The sequence below is a fragment of the Patiria miniata genome, unplaced genomic scaffold (assembly GCF_015706575.1).
Source record: "Patiria miniata isolate m_02_andy unplaced genomic scaffold, ASM1570657v1 HiC_scaffold_25, whole genome shotgun sequence".
NCBI classification, from domain to species: domain Eukaryota; kingdom Metazoa; phylum Echinodermata; class Asteroidea; order Valvatida; family Asterinidae; genus Patiria; species Patiria miniata.
In genome coordinates, this window is record NW_024037064.1 from 7,674,294 (window position 1) to 7,698,177 (window position 23,884).

The 23,884-nt window shown below is 42.9% G+C and overlaps 1 protein-coding gene across 1 annotated transcript; it reads right to left on the reverse strand.

Annotated features, from left to right (window-relative positions):
- Positions 1-5,743: 5,743 nt before the first annotated feature.
- LOC119733372 (basic helix-loop-helix domain-containing protein USF3-like) lies at positions 5,744-23,237 on the reverse strand. Its single transcript, XM_038206958.1, has 5 exons — positions 22,939-23,237; positions 20,520-20,595; positions 18,031-18,148; positions 15,594-15,690; positions 5,744-14,108 (listed from the first exon to the last, which is right to left on the reverse strand). The coding sequence occupies exons 1-5, from the start codon at positions 23,075-23,077 to the stop codon at positions 7,582-7,584; spliced, it is 6,957 nt and encodes a 2,318-aa protein (XP_038062886.1). The 5' UTR covers positions 23,078-23,237; the 3' UTR covers positions 5,744-7,581.
- Between the last annotated feature and the right edge of the window lie 647 nt (positions 23,238-23,884).

The following is a 23,884-nucleotide window of genomic DNA, read 5'->3' on the forward strand; positions in this document are numbered from 1 at the left end:
AAACTGTGACGACGACTGAAATAGGTATATGAGGAGCCATGATTAGATCAGGGATATCTAAAATCTAAGGTCAAGGGTCAGAGATCTGAGTATCCTGAATGCGATCTAAGATAAGAATCCCACAAGATCAATGATCATGAACTTGTAGACTACAAGCCTACAAGCAAACAAAAAAGAAAAAGAAAAATGTGACGTATGTAATCATGACGTTAGAGAACACAATCACAATGTAACTACATCAGGTATGCATGTGTTTATTGCTCGTTAATGTAGGCATGTAAATTAAGTAGCCATTTCTTATTGAATGACGTACATGACGTAGCAGTGACGTCGACTGATGTCATGATGAAGATCAAGGTCAAGATCACGATCCTCTGATCAGCGCACACAACAAGACCGTTACATGCTGCACACTGATGTATTTCGCGACTGAGGTCAACATCATGACAGACTTAGGGTGAAATTGATGAAATTATGACACCAATTAACGAAAACAAAACAACTTATAGGCCAACTACCTGGAAGAATTGTGTCATCATGTAGGCCTAATAGTAATATCAATAATTATTACTGCCTCATTATTCCACATTTACTTTGCAACTGAGTTATCAAATTGTATGACCTGTTTTCAGAATTGTATGCCACAGAATCAATGTTTTCTTTTCTTTTTGTTGCAGTGTTGATACAGGCAGTGCCAGCTCCATGGTGCTAGTGATGACTTCAGATGATACATTTGAAGAGTGCCATCTTGCAGTGAAACATTGCCGAAGATGCAGTCGCTTAGAATTTAAGAAATGGGAAAAAATGAGAGTTTGACACTGACGGTTTGGAAATAAATGGTCGCGTTGCTGTTGGGATAAGATTTTTGGTTTATGGTGTCCATAACCGGGATGGAATATGGACTTTTTTGTAATGGCTTTTGTTGTCGCTCTAATACAGGGAGATAAGTTTGTTTCAGTTGAATATTCAAGAAATGGAAAGATTAAGGAATTAATCGTGAAATTTCGCCTATTTAGTCATTACTAGTAAAACAAGCCTACGAAGTAAGACAAACAATTGTTGTTGCCAAAAATTACCAATTAAACTGAATAATATTTTCCCTGCCCACTCTATTGCTTTAAGTTTAAGTCACTGGGGCACTCAGGATTTGGCTTGGGGGAGGGGGGGGGGGGAGTTCACACTTGTTTTTGCATTTATGTTATAGAAGTTTGGATATTTTACACATTTTTGCCCTAAATTTATGGGTGCAGAAAAATATTTGTATCGGTGGGAAAACTTTGACTTTCATGGCTGTCAATGTCTTTAACATTTAAAATGTAGGCCTTTAGTCTTATTTCAAAGCCTAAAATTGGCATTGTCGAGACAATGTCACATGACATTTTTAGAACTCATACTCAAAAATGCCACACATTCATATTTTATAGTATAGTACCTGTAAACATGACTTTTCTCATTTCTAAGCAAAAAAAATTACTAAGCGTTTTATCCCAACCGAATTCATTATAGACTCACGTACGGCAAATATAACAACAAAAATTCAATTACGGATTTTGTGAAATTCGCTGTTGATCTTTGCATGGCTGGTAATACTGATGACAGTTGCAGATAATTTGCAATTTACACCACAGTAAAATTCAATTAATTATTCATACATATTATTAATACACGTATATTACTCATACCTTTAATGTATTTTGAGAATCCCGATATGTTTAGAAATTAAACTCCCACTGCGTTGAAAGTTCCAGTCAGATTGGGTTGAATCTTAAAACAGGGAGGTGTTACAGACATTGGGTGAAGTCACGATGACGTCATCATGGGTCCTGATGTCATCTGTTAAGAGCTTGCAGTTCTCTGGAGAAGTAGAACAGCTAAATAAATCATGACACCATGTTTTAAAAAAAATGTGATGTGAAAAGCCCCATGTTCTGTTCCGGGAACAGACATAGATGTACATATAGTTGCTTTCTTTTACACCATATTGATGTAGTGTATATATATGTTGTAATTTATGACGGATTTTCTCGACATTCAAAGCCTTTGTGTTTATGTTACATCCAATCAACATACAATGGGGGCACAAATTTCCTGTGAGAACTGTTGGGGGAACACGATATCCTGACAAACCCATAAAATCCACCCAGGGGTCGGAATATCCTGGGGTACAGAATCTCCTGCCACACCAGAACGACAGCATGTCCCAATATAACCAGGGGCGGATCCTGAATTTTTTGCAGGGGGGGGGGGGGGGGGGGTTACATCAGCAAAAAAATCTGAAAATGTACACAGGTATTTTTCTCCGGACACTTGCCCTCCGTTAAATCAAAAACTTGGAGGGGGGGGGGGGGGGGGGGCACTGGTACCATATTTCAATAGGGGCGCTGTTTTCGAAAATTCAAAGATTATTAACACTAGATTACAGAATGGTGTACCGTATTTTGACCAGGCAGACATAACAGTTTATTTTTTGGGGGTGTCACAGCAGGGAAAGGGGGGGGGGGGGGTTGACTTATTTTTTAGGAATTTGTATGATTTTTTTTTTTTTTTGACAGAGCTGGGGGGGGGGGGGGTTGACCCCCAAACCCCCCTCCCCTCTGCATCCGCACCTGATAACACAGAAAAAACATTTAGTTGTCTTTTTTTCAAAGGATAAACATCATCTACGTGCAGAAAAGAATACACAATCTACATGTAGAATTCGTCATCATTCCTGTGCACATACACTGTACACTTTTTTTATATCAATACAAAATATTACATAGCCTGGACGTCCAGAGGGCTTCTGTACAAAATATACAATGTAGAATAACAATTGGATATTAAAATTCACTTTTACAGGCTATCGAACAGTTAAAAACAGGCATCGTTCTAAGTCTACATACATACATACATACATGTACTATCCATAATGCACATAAAGTAATTACAAGATTTTAATACACAACATGCATAACGCATGATACATTTGAATATGAAATGAGTTTTGAATGTTAAGGTCATGCATACATGTACACATGTATGTATGATGTATGCATGACCAGACACACACACATTCTTTGTGTGTAAAATGAATACGGATTTTGTAGGGCAATTAACAGCTCTTCATAGTGACAAAATGAGATTTGAAAAGTGATTTTTCTTCCCGACTGATCAGAACAAATTGAATTTTTGAATTTCTGTCAATACTTCAGTCTCCTCAAAACCTTTTGACGTACATTTCAAATACATTAATGTCAATTCTAATTGGATAATGCATCTTTGGTGGAAACGGCCCCCCTAGGCAAGCAATTGCCTGCCACCCCCCCCCCCCACAAAGCAATTTTCGTTTTAGGGTAGTGGGCCCCATTTATAGTTGGTAAACCATGGCCTCCCCTGATGCTCAGGGCTAGCAACGGACATGGTTGCATTCTCGCAAGACATCACTAATACTGTTCCATTATTCACTTACTGAGAATTTTGCAAGTGTCATCAACAGAGAGCTATGTGCACATACATGTACATGCAGGGTAGGGACCACAGAGCTATATTAAATTACTAGAGCGCTAACTCCGTGTACAAAGAGATGCCTGCTGGGCGCATCCATGTTTGTGCACAAACCTATGGAGACCTTTGTACGGCTTTTGTACGGCTATTTGCATATCTGCGTTTGTATTCCATACCAGTGCGTCATCGAAGTCGATACGCCCAAAACCGAAACGCACGATCAGCAAATGAGCGTGTCATTTTGCTCCACGCAAATAGTGCAACGCGTGTGCTTATTCGCTGCAGATGCTTCTTGCCATCACATTTTTTTTTAACCGTCAATGACGCGCTTAAGTTATTTGCGTGTTCTACTTACGCGTTGCATGTTGTAGAGTACACTTTCAAAATTCCATCCATCTAATTTCTTTATGTTCTACAAACAGGCACATGAATTCAAAATGTCTGCAACCAGGACGGCTTCAAAGCGTCTCCGCGCGCAGAATGATGAGTTAGCGCTCTAGTAATTTAATATAGCTCTAGGGTAGGGACCAATTTATGGTACATGTGGAAGCCAACAGACCTTATCCCTGAGCAAACGAGGGCACTGTTACAACCCCATTGATGAGATATGAACACGCAGATATGAAATGAAGGTTGATGTTAATAGTTATACCTTAGTCACCTCTTTCATTGTAAGATTTAGAGTCGAATCCTGTTAATGCGAACTCAGTTGGACTTGGCTAAAAAGTTTGTTCTATAAATCATTGTGTGCCCGGCAGAAGGGAATATGTGCACATGCCCTTATGAAATAGCACGTAATGACCAAAATGTTCCCAGCAAAAGGGCATATGCAATATGCATCCATTAAATGAAATTTAAACATTTGATTCGAAATGCGCGCAGGGGAAAAATGGAACCTTTCAATGCAATTTTCTTGAAAATGATTTCTATGTCAGAATGCTCGTATGCCCTTCTGCCGGGCACCCGAAGAAATCTAGTAGACATTAACATTAAGCGGAGCACCAGTCCCATTCACTGTGCACATGAGTTCAATTCCTTGTTTAATTTATCCAGAATTTGAATTAACAGAATGTGCATGAACGAGAGTTGACTGCATGTACTTTTGTAGAATCACTGAATGCTTCAATATTCAGGATTCTTAAATGGTTGGTACCCAGATAGTGGGTACTAACAAATATTATTACCCCTGGTAATTGGGCTCATGAAACATTCTAAATACCACCTCAGCTCCCTGGGGAGTATGCAGCTCGATGCAGCCTGTTAGGCGCAAGGAAGCTAATTCAATCGCAATAACCATCTCTGCCCTCACAGGTACCCATTTACTCCTGGGTGGAGAGAAGCAATGAGTGACAAAGTGCCTTGCCCAAGGGCACATGCACCATGACCCCAGGCTGGACTCCAACCCACAACCTGCAGCTTTACCCGCAGATCATATTTGCTATTCTAGGAGGGCAAGTGGAACACAGAATAATGTAGTGCATCAGCATCTAATATTAAACACAGTTAGAGTACATTTTCCGTGTTCCATGAGTGAGAGTGGGATAACAACTTTATCTTCAAGGAAACCTGAAACACAGTAAAGACAGATCACGAACATGTACACAAACTTTTCAGCAGTTATGCGTGCAGCACAAACAGCACACGCATCTTAGAAAAGCGCAATTCCGCGTAGTGTGATATGGACCGTGGATAAGTCTGCTTGAAGATAAAATTATTTGAATGTAGTTTGTGTACCAGTGCATTCTTAACTGGAATGGGCTGGTCTTGTTATAAGTATACATGTACACATTTTAGGTTGGCTAATAGGGCTGTCCATTTTCGAATAATTAAATGTTTTATTACTCGCAACTGCATTGGACCGGATATTCAAAACTGCCAGCTCCATTTGCATGCTGCACCGGTAAACAGTTGCACAAAGAGCGTGCAGGGTAAAATTTGGCTATCGATGTGGGGTGATGGAGTGTTATGCAGTAAGAATTTTACAACTAAAGGGGCTTTAAACTACATGTACATTTGTCCTTATTGGCAAATGCAGAAGCATACCGGCTCCCAATTAAGAACAGGTTAGATTTCCTATTCAATGTTCCAATTGTTCTATCTTTTGTGACCGTATTCTGCAAACAGGCTCAAGTTTGGTTTTACTGTGGCAAGCTCAGCTAAAAGACAATGCAAAATCTTTCGTTGAGTATAAATCCAAACTAAAGAAACTTTGGCTCAAAACGGCATCATGGACAGAAACTAACCTACAAACTCCGCATTCTTTCGTTCATTCATTCGTTCATTCATTCAATTCCTACATGTATAAATTATGTCCAAATATTTACAATTTTCTTGCGGATAAATTTAAGACATTCCCTTTGTCGCATATTCAATATTTAACAATACTGCTTCATAAAAAAACCCCTAAAGAATCAACGTAGAACAAAAACACGAGAGACAAACGATTGTCTTAGAATATGGTTAGCTCGCTGTACACTTGAAAAGTGAAAATACTGAAAATAAGTCCTTCAACTTACTGTAACCTCTGTTAGGCAGCTTACTAGCCTACTAACAGATAGTTTTAAAAATAATTTAAAAAGCAGGGCAGTTTTTGGTGACAAAGTATACTGATAATCACATTATTAAAAAACAAAAATTCAACTTTAAGAAGACGTTCAAAATACAATGATATGAGATTACAGAAAAGCACACGTTGTTTAAAAAATAAAATTCACATTAATTTTCTTTCAATTCGCAATTATCATTAATTACACGATTCACAAAATATGATTTACAAAAATCGTTTTTGATTCGTCCGATAAAAAATTTAACGGCTTTGATATTCTTGATTGATCGGATTTTAATTAAAACTTTGGGCTCGTTTCTAAAATGATATTTTGGCCAAAGCACAATTTCAGTAGTTATAATTTGGGCGGTGTTCTCAAGGCTGAAGTTTACAAACTAGATGCTACACCTACAGGTTCTTTTACAAAGTACAATGAATTTGAACCAGAGTTGTAATAAGTCAGTCACAAGTCACCAAAAGTCATCAAACGTTAATTACAAGTCATCCATTCCCTAGTCAATGCACAAGCTGTTTGACTGAATTGCAACAAAGGCATTCCTCTGTCATTGTTCATATATTGTCACTTCTAATCCGAGTTGCGATTGACTCGCGATTGACTTGATTACAACTCCGATTGAACTGAACGGCAAAAGAAGCAAAACTCATTAGTGAGAAACATTGAGCGTGTTCGATTACTTCCCTCGTGCTTACCCGTACTTTCGTCTTGGGCATAGATGCATATGTGCAATCTGTGGCAATAAACAAACCATCTTGGGATACTAGAGGCCAAGCCATAGCAACTGGACCAGGTCAAGAGGTCATGTGGTGATTAAATTCCCATTGCAAATGGATTTGAGCTGTCAAAAGCTAGCTATGTTGGCTACTCTATGAGCTCTTCCAACGCGAACCAGAAATCCTTGATATGTTTAAAGTTAAATTAACTTTCCTCCAGTCGTCTAGTGAAGTGAAGCTGAAACACTTTTGAGTCCCCTGCTGCCGCAGCATGGGACTTTAGCCGCCATGTTTTTGCACTGTATTGTGGGATACTTACATTAGTAACCGGCTCAGTGGGTCAGTTACTTGGGCCAGGCTCCAGTAATTGTGAGATGTCTCGCATGAGTAAGCACACAGGGAAGTAATCAAACGCAAGGAAAGTATGAAAAGAAGGGGCTGAAAATTGACAGATGATAAAATTTCGAATATTGGTTTCAAAAAAATATCTGAAAGTAAAATACCAAGAGTATTAACAACAACAGATAGATGTTGTTACTCGGAGCACATGATTTTGTTGGACAGTTGTGACTAACTTTTTGGAGGAGGCACCGATTGTCTGTTTCAGTCAGTCTTCACTGTTACTTCAATTCACATTTTTGTTTTTCTTGAGCAAGTGTTTCATATGACATTCATTCTTACTAAGGTCTTGGAACTTGAAAAATGCTTTAATGGATGGAAAAGCAATATCCCTTATTGTTAGCTGTACAAAAAATTGTTGGAAGCTTTTGAGAGGAGCAAGATGGGATTAGAGGTTGTTCTTTTGCCGTTCAGGGTGTTTACTAAAAGGGGCCAAACGTTGAGTGAAAGTGGGGACCCATGGGCATACCAACCTTAAACGGCCGACCGTCAGGAGTAGCACCCTGTGACAACAGACCCATGTTATTACCAAATGATTGTGGATGCCTGGATCCCACATTACCTCGTAACGATGCCATCCCATCATCCATCGGGAGGGCCGGGTTGCTGTGGAGATGCATCGTGGGAAGGCCAAGAGGTGGATCGTTTACGTGGCTCGGCTGCGAGTGCTGGTCATTGAAGAGATTGAAGTTGAAGGGTGGAGGAGGGACACTTACTCCCCCGCTGATTTGAGCTGTCTTGCTGACATTGAAGCTGTGGGGAGCCTGGTGCTCTGTGAAAACTGGAAAATTCGGTCCAACGTTCATGGGTATGCTTCCCGGCCTACCAGGCCCAAACATTGCATTATATGGAGCACTGATATCAGAGTCATTGCGGTTTTGATGTGGTTTGTTGGACTGGGACGGGCTGGGCAGGATTGGCCCTGGTAAGTGAGGAAGGTAGGTTGGTAGCTCATTCCCGCGTAACCGACGTGAGGGCGATAAACTGGCCACGATGGAGGAGCTGGTGGTGGTCGATGCAGGGGTGTTCTGGCTCTGCGTCATGCTGCTCGAGGAGAATAATGGCAGGAATGGTTCAGAGGAATCACTGGAGCGCTGCGTGGAAAACCCAGGCCAGTTCTGATCCTGACTACTGCTGTCTCTATGTCTTAACGAATTGTCTATACCCTGCCCCTGGCCTAGCCCGTGGAAGAACTGTTCTGAGTTTTGAGCACGTTTCCTTCCCTTAGACACTTCAGGGAACCGGGAGGTGCTTTGTGAGGTCTCGTACGTTTGGCGCTGTGACTGGACAGCACTGGTTAACGTTCTTTCATTCTGCGAAGTCCTCCGCATTGTGTTGGCATGCGAGGAAACCATTGGTTGATGCATCTGATGGGCCGAGGTTCGGGTGTCTGCGGCACTGACCACATGATGTGGATCCAACGACACGTTAGGTTGGCGTTGGTCTTGGCCCTGCATGTGCGATAGTCCGTGGTGATTGTGATGAATGTTGGCACGCTTGGCTGGATTGCTTGGCTGAGTTGGTGTATTGGACATTCTCTTCAATGCCTGTCCATGCTGTTGGACATGCATGGTCTGGGATTGAGATACACCAAAACGTGCGGAATGGTCCATATTTGATTGGGTGTAGACTGCACTTTTGTTGTGTATATCATGGGACGGATCAGACACCTGAGCCATTTCACTCTGACTGATATAGACAGGTTGTGAATGCACCTGTCTACCAGGTAAAATTCTGCTGTCTGGCCGGGATTCACTGGAGCTGTTCATCACAGTGGGATCCGATGACCCTGACTTCTGATTGTCAAACATGTTCAAGTTGAAGTCCATGGGGTCGGGCGGATCCGTGGCCTGGCCCAGAAAGTCTGACCCTCGGGCAGGTTGTAGGAAATTCTGGAAGGAGTTAGATGGCTGGCCGGATGTCGAGCGAGACTCCTCATTGTGGAGGAACATCTGGCCTTGATTTTGCTGGAAGGCATAGCGCTTAGCATCATGCATGTTGCTGCCCTGCTGCTGCTGTTGCTGCTGCTGATGGGCAAGGTTCATGACAGGTGACTGTGAAGGGTTTCTCAGGTTGCTGGTCTGTAATGTCTGTGTCTGTTGCGGATCTGATGGCATATTGTGACTTTGAAGGTCATGAAATCCAGAGGGTGACGAGTGTTCACTGATACAAGATTGCATTGGTGAGCAGTCAGGCTCTGAACTACTGCGTATTGAGTGGCTGGAGCTGTTGGACCCCCGACGACTGGGCTTCTTAGCCTTGGATTTTTCAACAACAGCTGGGTTGGGATCCCTGTTGATAGGCACAGAGAAGGGAGACATGTCTGTGGACTGACTGTCCACCTGGGGGCTGTGCTGGACCGGCAGCGAGGAACTCAAGTTAGCTGTTGACCGGTTTGAAGCTATGGTGTCACTGTGGCGTGAAGAATACACAGAGGGCATGTTACAGCTCTCAGGCTTCGAGATACTTGGGCGATTGTAACCATCATTGTTTGAGGGATTCCATAAGGAGTGTACCTGTGCAATAGATGGTGAAGACGCGACAGTGGTAGAAGGCGCACTGTCAACATTCGTCTTTGGCTTTTCTTTTGCACTTTGCTTGTTGTCTTTCCGTTGGAATGTCATCACAAGACCAGAGTCCTTACGACCACTGCGCTGGGAGCTCTGAGAGATGTTCTGGACGCTAAAGGAATGCTTCTCCCTTGACTGATTGAAGTCCCCTGCTGAGGCTTGGTTGCTGTCATCTTCCTCCCCCTCTGCTAACCAGGGATACTTATCAATCAAATTGGGGTTTAGTTCCCTTTTGCCTATTTGATCCATGTCTGAGGTGCTTGGCACTTTAGCCACTTTGCCAGTTTCACTTTTGTCTGGCTGTTGTTCAGACTGCTCCTTCTGGCAACTGGACCGTCGCTTGCCCTTGGGGATTTTTATCTTCAGAGGTGGGATCGTTTTCTCTGCTGTCTTGACTTTTGATGGTGGTTCAACAGCAGGAGTGGGACTTGAAGGTTTCTTGGGCGACTCAGTGATCTCAGAGGTAAGTGTGCGATGCAAAGTCTTAATGGAAAAAGTCTTTCCAGTTTGGTTCTTTTTCCCCGCTGAGTTATCAATAGGTCTTCCAGAAGATGAGGTTACAGGTGTTGACATTAGATTTGAGGACTCAACAGAGGTTCTGGCGGTGCTTTCCGCCAGTGACATGAGATTTTGGAGTCCAATATTCTCTATAGAGCCTTCTCTGCTCTGACTGCTGCTTATTTCAGATCTCATGTTAGACCCATGCCTAATATTGCCCTGGTCTAGAGTGTCTTGGAGAAGATTCTGCTCAGGCGTCATTCGGCTCTCAATCTGCAAGGGGTTTTGGAACTCAGGAGTCCTGGTACAGATTCCTACTGGACTATCTACCTTGTGTCGCCTGTCAATGCTTGTATGATGCCAGGCTATAGTTCCAGAAGAATGTGGCGACTCCAAATTACCTAATCCACTTGTTGCAGGTGTTACATCCAATATGGATGGACGCTGAGGACTCTGGCTCTCGCTGGTGGATGAAGCTTGCAGGCCACGCAGGCCATCATGTCTTGGCAAAACGGTTTTGTTCAAATCCATTAGCGGAGGTTGATCGTGTGGCAAGTTGGAGGTGGCTTCTGTGATATTCTGCATTGCTTCATTGGTTGGAAAAGAAGCAACGTCCGACATATCTCGACCGAAGTGAAGAGGTGGGGATTCCTGGCTTGGTGTTTGAGGTGTGGAGGTAGTTTTGCTGCCCATATTAGATGAGGGGCTCAGCCACATTGGTGAAAATAATCCCGAACTTCCGGGTTGGTTGATTGAAGTATCTGAAGTCTGGGATGTGACAGGTAGTTGAATTGCCCCAGTGCCAGAGGTGGAGGGAGGTTGATTCTGAGACCTGGCTGGCTGCAAACCTCTGGCAAGCTCTGAAGCCTTTGAATGATGGGATATCCATCCTGATTGGTGTGCTACCTGAGTTGATATGGGATCCTGTTCATTCTCGTTAATGACGGGAGTTGATGTGCCCGATTCTGGCTTTTGGATGCCACTCTCTGGGATGGACGAGTTGAGGGAGAATATACTTGGGATAGGAGATATGAAACCTGGACCGCTGCCATCTGATGTTGTGACAGATGCCTGGCTGACTGTTGGTGAATCTAGCATGAAACCTGACGCTGATGATGCAACAGGGACATCGCTGACAATACCTGGCTGGTTGCTGGTAGAGGTTGCCATTGTCTGCTCAGGAACTAGACTTGAGACAGAGTCTACCCCTTCCTGAGAAGTTGCAACTGGTTGTCCTGTGCTGAGGGAATCCCGGAGACTAGTCAGCGCCTTAAGAGAGTTCACCTCATTGTCATTCTTTGAGTAGTCAGCCTCCTCCTCCTCAATGTAGGTTGGGAGCCCACTCACGCTCATTGAGCTGCTCAATATGTCGCTGCCAAAACTAAAGGATGGAAAGGATGTGAAGGCATTGTTCGAATTTGTTGGGGTGGATTCTGAGGAGCCGCAGACAGCGACGCTGCTGGCATTCGACACAGTCGGGAGGTTGCTTGTGCTACCAGCAATGAGAGCCTCGGTTGAGAAGTTCGAGGAGAGAGCTGCTGAGGCTTGGGCTTCAGTTTCCTTTTCATCAGTGCCATCTGTTTTCTCCATCCAACTCTGCAGCAATGACTCTGCAATCATATTAGCTCTTTCGATAGGAGACCCTTCCATGGAGACATCTGATTTGGCTGGTGTGGCATCATCTGTAGAGATGGTAGTTTTGGAGTGGCTGTGATGATGATGGTGGTGTTTCTTCTTCTCTTTGTCTTTATCTTTGTCCTTCTCCTTGTTTTTCTTTTTCTTTTTCTTCTTGGATTTGTGTTTCTCATGTCGATGGGATGTCTCCATGGCTTCTTCGGTTGGAGGGGCTACCTCTTGAAGTGGTGTAGCAAAGGTGTTAGGTAAATCTCGACCCAGCTGAATGCCGGACTGCAGGGTCACAATGCCCCCAGCACTGATGGTTTGTTGGGGAGCAATGTTTGGTTTGATGTCAGGCCCCTGTCCGGGCATGTCGCCAAAATTCATCATAGGTGAGTTCTCGCTCAAGGAATTTGGAGAGAAGATGGACTCAGCAGCTTTGGCCAGGATGTCGTTGTCTCGGTCATTGCTGTAGTCTCCCATGTCCTCTTGGCCGCGGTCTGAAGACTCCTGGCCTGAGGTGAGGATATTGAGAGGTGCAAGCATGCTGGAATCTTCACCTAATCCATTCCCTTCTTGGATAGGCATCGGCTCTTGTTTTGGGACAAGAAGACCCTGACTGGCAAGAACAGCACCCTGTTGAGATGTGTCTTCCCCCTGGCCTGCTTGGAGGTTGCTTGGAGTTGCCTGATGCTGGGTCAAACTGACTCCAGACTGATTACTGGCTGTTCCCTGTTGTGCGTTGATTGGCAAGGCGTTCTGGAAGCCAGGCCCAGACATGATTATCTGCCCTCCGGCGTTGGTCTGCAATACTCTGTTGCCTTGACTCAGAGGCATGGTCACAAAGTTCTGATTGACTCCTTGAGGTTGCTGTTGTGGCTGCAGTGGCTGCATCATGGTCTGGGCACCAGAAGGCACTGCTGCCGGATTGCTCTGCTGCTGGAGAATGACCGGAATCAGTTGGCCGTTCTGTTGGATGTAGACCAAGTTTTGCGTCATCACTGGTCTGCTGATCTGCATGGGCATGATGACATTCTGAGCAGACCCTTGGCCTGGCTTCTGTACCATAATATGCTGGCCCTGTTGGTTTACAATAACATTCCCTGGGTCAGCGCCTCCTCCAGCCACTGGCAGCCGAACAGTAACCCCACCTGGGGGTGGAGTGGCTATGTTAACCTGCTGGCCACCTGTTTGGCTAACAGATGGCGAGCCAGTCCTGGATGACTCCGTTTCTGTCTCAGAAATATTCTTCACCTTTGATGAGGATTTCTTCTTGGATTTTGGGGTGCTATCAACTCCCTGCATGATCTGGGCATTGACGCTGCTGCCGCCTGAGGCTGGCTGGGGCAAGATCATCGGTTGGGAGGAGCGAGTGGCAGGTGCAGCTGATGACGGGGCTATGCGAACAGGTAGATTCTGGCCTTGTCGCACAGGAAGGGTTAGCATGATTGCCTGGTTGGCTGTTTGGGAGGTGCTGGCCTGACCAGCACCCGGGACAAGAGGTACAATGTACCTGACAGTCTGAACTTGACCAGGGGCTTGAACGTTACCTCCCTGTAGTACGACTGTGCTCTGGTTTCCTGGTGTGGTGATGGGAGTATTGACTGCTTGAGTGACTACTGTGGACTGAGCTGTAGGGGTATCCGAAATGCTTGTGCTGAGTTGGGTACTGGATATGTTTGCTTGCTGCTGCTGCCCTGTAGTAGTCTGCGCCTGAGATACTGTGGCACTTGCATCAACAGCAATTTGACTGCCTGCCATTGACTGTGGAGGTTGGTTTGCAAGTACCATCCCGGATGGAGTGGCTTGCTGGTTCCCAGACATGGTCACCACAACTGACGACTGATTGGTGACTGTGGTGCTTTGATATTTGCTGACGGCAGGAACCAAGATGTAACCAGCCCCGTTGGGGTTAGGTTGAAGTATAGCCATGCCTCCTTGTGTTCCTTGGACGTTGCCGACTAGTGTCGTGGGTCCACCTCCTACCACATGACTCTGCATCTGGTTGCCTCCCTGCACGGCTACCGTAACCTGGTTAGGACCTCCTGGTAGGTAAGTGAGGTGAGGTTTGCTCTGCATGGCGGCCATCTTGCTGCTGGCTGACGATGAGCTGCTGTCAGATTTACGGGATCTGGAGCGGGACTTTGGCTGCTCTACTGCCCCATTAGGATGGGTTTCCATGTCTTGGATGATCTCTTGGTAGCGCTTGTTCTCTGAGCGCAGTTTCTCATTCTCCTTCCGAAGTTTCTTGATCTCCTCAGCAGCTAATATAAATAAAAACAAAATAAAAAATTCACTATGTTAATAACTTCTTATCTTCTCATCATCACATCACTTTATCATCATTGTCCACTTCAATTCAGTCTGATCTTTTAAACCGTCAATGTCAATATTGTTATTATCATCATTAGCAATATCAGCATCAATTTAACCTTAAAGACTAAGCTTTGGATATTTCACGAAAAACGCAATCCTGCTTATAGACACTAGCCGGCTTTTATCATTTTTGAAAATGTTGACTGTATGTTTTAACTTTGATCTTTTGTTTTGAATAAAATTAATATTCTTTGCAAGCATTCTCAATGTATTTATTAAATGTTGTGCTGCACACACAAAAAATTCAATGAGACAAAATACATGTACAGGCTAAATTCTTTGGGAAGTTGACAATGAAGTTGAAAATTTCCCTTTTAGTGATAAAACTTTGAAGTCCGAATCCCAAAATTGTCCATTATCCATCAATATTTTCAATCAATTTCTGGAATATTTTCCACTAAGTTTCTTTATTACACCTGGCAAATATAATGCTGTGTTAGGAAATATTTTTGTACACGAAATGAAATGTGCATCACACATCCAAACACTTATGTTACATGTAAACTAATTTGTTGAGTTTTACGATAACAAACTACCCCGTACATGTACTTGCCCACATGCCCCCTTTTTGAGTCACCTTTGAGTAATGTTTGGTACACTCGATTGTTCTTTGAGAAAAATGTGGGTAGGGACTGCAGGATATCATCAGCACCAGTACACAACTCACATTGAGCCCTTTGCATAGTTGGGTACTTTGAGCCTCCAACATCGTACATCGTCCAATATACATGTGGTCTTTTTTTTTCATTTTTGTAAACAAAGTATAGTTTAAATGTTTGAAGGACCCTAATAGAAACTAGTTTTAACTTTTTGAGCGTCTCAAAAATCGGAACGCTCCCGTTCTGTATGGAACATTCCTTTTAGGAACATAAGGTGTTGCCATCAGGAACACGTTATGTTCGCAACTGGAACAGACCTTTCCTGGTTAAGCGTGCACGCGCATAGACCGATGTTCCCAAGCTGGATCAGTGGGGTGCTGTGGTCCAGTGGTTACGGTGATCGACTCGTGTGCAGTGGTACATGGGTTCGAATCCTGACAGGGAACATCGTGTTTGTGCACTTGGGCAAGGCACTTTACTACGATTGCCTCTCTCTACCAAGGTGTAGTTAACGGGTACCTGGAAGGAGGAAATTCCTTCAATGCTTGAGCGCTGTAATGGCAGCCGTGCCAAAGCCAGGGTAATAATAGAGCGCCAGGAGCGTGACAGACATGAGCGCTGTACAAGACGCCATTATTTTAAATAACAATGTATGTTCCTAATTGGAACAGGCGATGTTCCCTGATGGAACGTTCGACTTTTTGAGACATTCCCTTATCCTAGGTAGAGAAATATAATAATTATAAATGAATTGAGACTGATCCCTGGGCTGACCTTCAGGGTCTGAAGTGTTCGCCAACAGGAGTTTCTCGCTCTTTTCCCGGAGTTCGTCGATGTACAGGCACGCCTGCTCCAGGATTTGATTCTTGCTCTGCGAAAGAAAAAAGAAAAGAGAGACGTAAAGTTACAAAGTGTGCATCGCGAGAAAGGATCATCGGCGCTAATTTTAACACCTTGGCAGTGTCGCTAGGAACTGTCCTAAGTCCACCCAAATCAATCACTCTGGGTTTTTTTTCTTCATTTGAAGCAACAAAATTGCACAAAATTTTAAGAAGGGTGCACAACAACTAACTTGTTGAAGTTTCAGCTCAGTGGATACTAAACATTTTGAGAAACCAGAGAAAATGTAGGCACAATATTTGGGGTCCCGTAACTAAAATTCCATTGATAACGCACATAAAACTCTACAAGTGCCCGCGGGCACATTGTCTTAAACCACCTTCATGTTAGTTTTCTTCTGATTGATACCATTTAAGAGGGAACAATTTTCCAGGGTATTTGATACATGTCAGTTCTATCTTCCCTCTGAGCAAGGATTTTCTTGTTAAATCGGTAGGTACATTTGTACATTTTTGGGTAATTTAAAATGTTGCTACGTGCCTTTTACTTCTAAGGGCCATCCAGCCCCATGTAAAGTAATATTATTTTGGGCTCTACCTTCCTTAATCCTCAAAAATCTTTAAAACTGTGCAGGAACGAAATGGCACGCTCTTTGTACAGGTACCAAGTTTCAAGAGGCATAAAGGCTCCCTTATTAAGTAATAGTTTCTGACCTCTACCTTCCTCAATCCTACAAAATCCTTCAAAACCTCCTGGTGGATTTGGAAGGCTATGGGACGGTGAGTGTTTTAAAATCTACAAGTACATGTACATGTACATGTATGCTCTGTTCAATCATACTGGCAACTCAAAAAAATTGAATTGAAAAGACTGTCTACTGAGCCCGGCTTCATGGTGTTTTGGTCAATTAGCCTATCGTGGTAGAATCCCCTCAACGCAGCTTGTGAAATATTGTCCAATTATCTGTGGAGGCAGAACGCGCAAAATCTGAGACAAACAAAACGTAATGTACAACATTCCACAGGGTTGTCCATTAAAGGGGCGTGGCTAACTTGTAAACGGCAATAGGTCAAATGTGTGGAATGTGCAGTGTCGCATTGGGGCTGCGCACGTGATGTTAACCACGTGCCTAGGGTTTAAAGGATCAGTCCATTGTTTCAGAACTCTTAATTGAAATCATGACTCCAATTTTCTTTAAACAGAATTGACTCTCTGTAGCTGCTGATTCCAGTTCCGTCAAGATCCCTTTCCCGACACTTAATAAAAAAAAAAAAAAATTAAATGATACACATTCATGTTGTAGAGGGATAACACCTCTTCTTAACTTTACATTATTGATACTAATGGTAAAGTGCCTTGCTCAAGAGCACAAGCACCATGTTCCCACGATTAGGATTCGAACCCATGTACCATGGCACACGGGTCGAACACCATAACCATTGGACCACCGCACCCTACAAGTATTTTTATTTACACTGTTAACTCAGTGTTGACGGGAGTGTTGGTGAGAAATAATCACTCGGTTGGGACTCAAACCCACAACTTCCTGCTTACTAGCGCAAACTAATTAAAAAAAATAATAAAAAACGTCTTTGAAGGGCAAACCCAGTATTGAAATTACATTTTATGAATACTTTGGTTGCGACACCTTCTGCTATATCAGATTCGAACCAGCCAGCCAACCCCGCCAGGCTCGGTGGTTAAAGAGGTTGTGGAATGCTTGAAGACATTTCCGTCATTTTTCGGGTATATGCTACTACCTAAGGTGTGATGAAATAAAAACGACTATTGTGTCTGTCATGAAATGAGTTTTTCAAGTCCTGTCATGCCTGTTTCGACCCGAACGTGCAATTTGTGTAAAAGTCGTCGTTGCGGGCAGCAAACAAAACACAGTAAATCGTGACGTAATAAACAGGACTCCCGATGCAGAGTAGCATAAACGAGTCCTGTTTATTACGTCACGATTTACTGTGTTTTGTTTGCTGCCCGCAACGACGACTTTTACACAAATTGCATGTTCGGGTCGAAACAGGACCTGAAAAATAGCTCTCAAAAGTAACCTTAGTACTCATTTCATGACAGAAACAATAGTCGTTTTTATTTCATCACACATTAGGCTACATAAACCCCAAAAATGACGGAAATGTCTTCGAGCATTCCACAACCTCTTTAAATGGTAAGACATCTGCACTAGTAAGCAAAAGGTCGTGGGTTTGAGTCTAACCCGAGTGATTATTTTCTCACAATCAACCAGTACAACACTGAGTATACATGTACAGTGTTATAAAAAATACGTCGGTGAATGGCAAAACCCAGTAATGAACTGCGATTTTCCGAACACAAGTTACAATAGATAACATGCACCACTTACCATTTTGGTGGTCTGGCATATCGGGATGATGTCCCCTAGTTTGATGATGCCGATGTTGATTTTACACTTCCGTCGGCGTTCAATCTCGTTGTGAGAATCTCGCTTCTTCCTGTCTTGCCTGTAAACACACAAACCCATGCACACGGGTCATTCTATAAATATGGAGTCCACTTATTTTTCCCTGTCCCTATTACATCTAACCTCTGTGGTTTTATTATACTGAAGCACTCCTTTATTATCCCTATCGTACCTGAATCCATCAAAATCCACACCCCTGTTTTGGGGGATTTTGGCGGATTCAGGATACCTCCATCTTGAAAAAGTAGGGGGATTTTGATGGATTCAAGACATGAAACCAAGCGGTACTGCAGGATTTTGATGGATTCAGGATAACTCCATCTTGAGCAGTTGGGCGACTTTGATGGATTTAGGATCTCAACAGATTAAATCTCCCGGCTAACTGGTACATGTAGATTCTAATGGACTCACTGGCCACCAAAATTTGTGTGCTTGGCAAAATTGATGGCTTTTGGCAGATTCAGGATCCTTTCTACTAAATACACCCAAGGGGCCAGGGTTAAAAGCGCAATCATCCTCCAAGAGTAATTATGAATAGCAAACTACCTACCCAACAAATACAAAATAATTTGAAGCAGATTATTGATACTTGAATGTAGCAAGGTAGCAGGGACAGGACATGATTACAGTTATGCAAATAATGGAGAGGAAAGTGGTGAAGCGTGTAGTAATATGAAACTTTTATTTACTACATTTAAAACTACAAAACTGTAGACAATTCCATCACCATGATCACCAGTCCCATGTGAAGTAGTCTTGGGTCAAAACATTGTTGTACATGGATACACGATCACCTACCACAAGAGGGCGCTATCACAAGGATTCACTATCACCCACGAACAGCTATCACAATGACGACTGGGGAATCTTGTACGTTGTAGTGGTCTTGTCATGTGCTTGCACCTGTTTCACCAATTTGTATGCAGTGCACTTTCAAAACCTTGCATGAAAGCTCCAAATTTTCAGCCAGTAACATGCAAGAGATGCTATTAGACATGCGGGACTGCTGTGAATCTTCACGGTAACTCTTTTGTCGTACGTACATGCAGTACACATGCGACCAAAATGGACCGTGTTTGCCAACAAAAGTAGCGCATACATGTGCACTAGTTACCCCATTTTTTTAGGGGGAAATTTTTTACAAGATTCACGAGATGTTGTTGTGATAGCTATTGAGTGATAGCGATTCATCGTGATAACGCTCTCTTGCAGCAGGTGACCGAGTACCCAACACACAACTTCTCGACCCATGACTACATGTGAATCTGCGAGCTATTTATGACAAAAGCATCCGTCTTGTTCATCCCCTATTACTGACTTGTGACTGATGTAGCATTTGACCAGTGTTGTAGTTAAGATACGTGTGTTGACCACAAGTACATGTACATCAAAAGTCCAGTCACAAGTAAATCACAAGTCAGCTGGGATGTAATCGAGTCCATCACAAGTCCATCACAAGTCCATCACAAGTCCTCCAGTCCCACTTCCAATCACAAGCTATTCAAATGAGCTTTGACAAAGGCATTCCCTTGTCATTGTTCATCCACTGTTACTTGTGACTGGACTTGTGATTTACTTCTTACAAGACTTGCGATGGATTTATGATGGACTGAACTTCATCCCTGCAAGTCAATACACTAGTTCAGTCACAAATAACAGCATGTAAACAATCAAACATGGATGCCTTTGTCTCAATTCATTTTGACAGCTTGCGAGTTGACTTGGGACTTGAAGACTTGCGATGGATACTGATGGACTTGTGATGGACTTGTGATGGACTTGTGATGGACTTGTGATGGACTTGTGATGGACTTGTTGTGGACTTGTGATGGACTAGTGTTGACTTGTGATGGATTTGTGATAGACTTGTGATGGACTTGTGATAGTCTTGTGATGGACTAGTGATAACTTGTGATGGACTTGTGATGACTTGTGATAACTTGTGATGGACTAGTGATAACTTGTGATGGACTAGTGATAACTTGTGATGGACTAGTGATAACATGTGATGGACTAGTGATAACTTGTGATGGACTAGTAATCACTTGTGATTGACTGTGATGACTTGAGAGAGACTAGTGATAACTTGCGATGGACTAGTGATCACTTGTGATTGACTTGAGAGAGACTTGTGGTGACTTGTGATGACTTGTGATGAACTTGTGATGAACCTTTGATGGACTTGTGATGGACATGTGATCTTTACAAGTACGGTACCCTGACTACAACTCATCAATTCTGTCTGTGTTTAGTACAGGGCCCAGTTTCAAGTAGAAAATCTTGCTTAGCAGATTTGTGTGCAATTGGCCGGGAATCAGTCAGAACCAACAGGCACTAGATGACAGTTTGGCTGGTAACCTGATTTTGCTGAGCAAATAACGTCTTTGCTTCCCAAATTTCCGTGTACTTACGCGACGCCTGGGTTAATGTTGTGCATCTGAAGACCCATCTCAAGTGGAGTGGTGGTAAGCAGTTGCTGCGTCATAACTGCACACAAAAACAAAACAAAAGAAAGTAGACAATGTGCGTCTGTCAATAACCATTAGCAAGTGTATTACATTGTATTTATTCACTGAAGAATCAATCAAACCATTGAGTGCTTGGGCTGTTTTTGGTGCTACAGTGGGTAATAGGCAGGCGGTTTCGGGCTCTACGGTGACTAAAGGGTTAACACAGTAACTGTTGTAATGCAAGTCTGATAGACCTCCATCATCTGTCAATCGTAACTCTTTACATGTACATATGATTTTTCGTTGGCATTCTTCCTGAATCCTCCAAATTCCACTAATGTCATGAATGTGCAGGAAACTGATACATGTATACATTGTGCCATAATTGAACCCTGACTGCCCTGAATCCTTCAAAATCCTCTTTGCTAAAGTGCATGGAGGAATTTGAAGGATTGAGGTTACATGGCAAAAGTGCGGTAATGATTTCTTAGGATGCACTTTGTCAAGGTCTTGGGCTGGACCTTGTGTTGTTTTGGCTCAGCAATGCATAAATATAGGCCTGGATTATGCTTGAAATCCTACGTACTGCTCCAGGATGTCACTGGCCAAGCCTCAACATGTTGACAGTCACTGCTGCTGGATTTTGCAGGATCAAGGCAGTGGTCACCCTCCATGGACCATATTCAAGAAATAATGGAGGAATTTGCACGATTCAGGCTGTATGTTTTTTTTCCATGAGGCCAATTGGAGGATTTTGCAGGACTGAAGTTACAGTTCATCCTAGCAAAAGGGCCTAGGGAGTACCTTTTGGCTAGGAACCATCCTCAATCCTGCAAGATCCTCCAAACGCCATCATGTAAAAATTGGATTGAGCCTCAATCATCCAAAATTGGAAGGGTGACCACTGCCTCAATCCTTAAAACTGGTAACCCACTATTGTGCGTGCAAACAAAGCCCCTTTGTCTACCTGGGTAAACTGGTAAACGAAAATGGCTTTGTTTACATGCACAAAGGTGGGTTACCAGTTTTGTAGCAGTAGCAGCTGCAATCGTCGCATCAAGCGTGCATGCAAGTTGAAAAACAGATGGTCGTGTGCAAAACTCTGATGTCTCTAACATATCGTTGGTCTGAGGTCCTAAAAACCATAGTTAACAAATTTTTAAGAGTTATTGATCAATCAGGGAAGCTTTTTGGACAAATATTTGTTGAGAAAGTGAAATTCTAGGTGTAAGTAATTCACCTATCACGGGGCTCAACCAAATTTATGAAGACCCAAGTAATGATACTTGTGCCTTCTAGTTCTAGAAGTACATACTATGTATACACCGGCATGTCTGTGTACATTTATACTGTAATGGTGTTAAATACATTGTAGCAACGGTACAAGACATGTTGAGTCGTTCATGAGGAGACTAATTTAAACGCGAGAGGCAGTCGGGTTAGTTCCATGCTTACATGAACATACATGTAGCCATTGTGATTTTGCATTCTGGAGACAGGAATCAGACCTACAGTAATTTTATAAAAGTCCTAGAGAGCCATAGGCCTAAATCAGAAAGAAAAGATGAACTACTCTGCATTTAAATGTAGGATTCAATTCAATTTAAAACAAATAAGGAAGCAAACATGCATAGGTGTTTTGCGTACATGTACGTGTAGCGGATTCATTTCATTTCAAGCAGTGTGTACTGTGATGGTGAAAACGTATAGTGAAAAATGCAGGACCGGTTCCCGGTATTTAGGCTATAGGCTCTGTGCACAAGAACCCTTTCAACGGCTAGAAAAGGAGAGTTGCGGGAGACCAAGACTGGTTACATCCACTGCGTATTTTGAATGATCCAAAGTTATTAGGGGCAGGAATTAGTCTGGGAGGCCATCACAAGTTAAATTTGAATGTATTCGCGTGCCGACGACGCATAACGCTAATGGAAGATGCTGTGGTTAATAGCTATGGCACATTTAGGAAGTCGTGCGTACTTCGCGCGTGAACCAGTCCAGTACATTGCAGCACGATCGACACATCGACCGATTGCGCCCAACATATTACTTTTTTTATTAGGCCTAGGCCTATAATAAACGTATGGAAAGTCAAATGCATTTTCAAATTGAGTGAGTATTTACCATTCACTAAAAATTAAAATAAGTAAAAATTTTGAAGTTTTTCTCAGAGAATGAGAGACAGTCCCAGATTCATGTTTTTTTTTCAACATTTTGCAACGACTGAACTTTATTGAGATAATATATGATGAAAAAGTGGCGTCAGGATGCAAAATTCCTTCCGAAAACCCTACTTTTAGCCGAAAATGGTTAACCTAAGCGACTGACATGACAGATCAGAATTTGCACATTCAATTGTACACAAAAATCACGCGTTACTTACCCGTGTCGACTGTTGTAGCGTTGTCCGATTCAGTAACTTCGCCATTCAAATACTTTTCAGCCGCGTTCGTTATCAATTCTGTCCGTCGATTGACTTCATTTTCGTCGATATGGTGACCTTGAATATCGTCTGCATCCATGTTGATAATTTATGACCACATCTAAGAATCCATAAGTGATATTTTGGGCGATTTTTTAATTGTTTATGTCAAAGAAAATATTTCGCGACAGACTTGTCGCCATTTTGACTGACTCGTGTCTATAACCCGCCTCGTCGCGTCACACATTTACGTTTGTGCATAAAATTCAATTGCGGAACCAGTCTTAAAATGAGCAGCCTCGCTTCGAAAATTGCCAGACACAGTTTCGACCAAGAGAGGGCGCTGTTCAGACTGATTGGTTATCAACGTGCGAACAAAATAACTAAAAAAGGCGCAAAATACACCCCAAAGAAAAAACCCAGCTAGAGAGACACTTTCGAGAACAAAAAGTCCTTTCCTTTTATAACGAATACTGAAACAATGGAGTGTTTTTATTCGTCCCATGCTATCTTGGTACGTGCATGGAGGAATAAGAACACAGGTACGTGCGATTGTGTAAGTACATTTTGGAAAATTCGACTTAGTTTCTTGCTTGCCTCTTCGGTGAAAGATTTCTTGAGCTGATGAATTATTTTCGTGGCTAGATCATCTAAAAGCATTTGGAATACAAATTAAATGAAAATAGCCTACACTTCTGCATCCTAAAATGGCAATTATTTCCACAAATTAGTTATACCATGGAGCTATGGTTATACCCCCCCCCCAAATTGCTTGAAGCCAAACTCAAAAACGAAACCGAGTTTTGCAGAACACCAATAAAGTTGCCGGACGCAATAAACAGCGCCCTCTATTGAAATTCGTGAAATTGCGCCGGGCGGCGACAGCCAGCAGGCGAGCTCGAATGCT

Excerpts from the sequence above, each read along its gene's own strand:
- LOC119733372 (XM_038206958.1), bottom strand. The coding sequence starts at position 23,077 with ATGGATGCAGACGATATTCAAGGTCACCATATCGACGAAAATGAAGTC. Across the intron at positions 18,149-20,519 it reads AACATTAACCCAGGCGTCGC|GCAAGACAGGAAGAAGCGAG; the intron begins GTAAGTACACGG and ends GTGTGTTTACAG. Across the intron at positions 14,109-15,593 it reads GAACACTTCAGACCCTGAAG|CTGCTGAGGAGATCAAGAAA; the intron begins GTCAGCCCAGGG and ends TATTTATATTAG.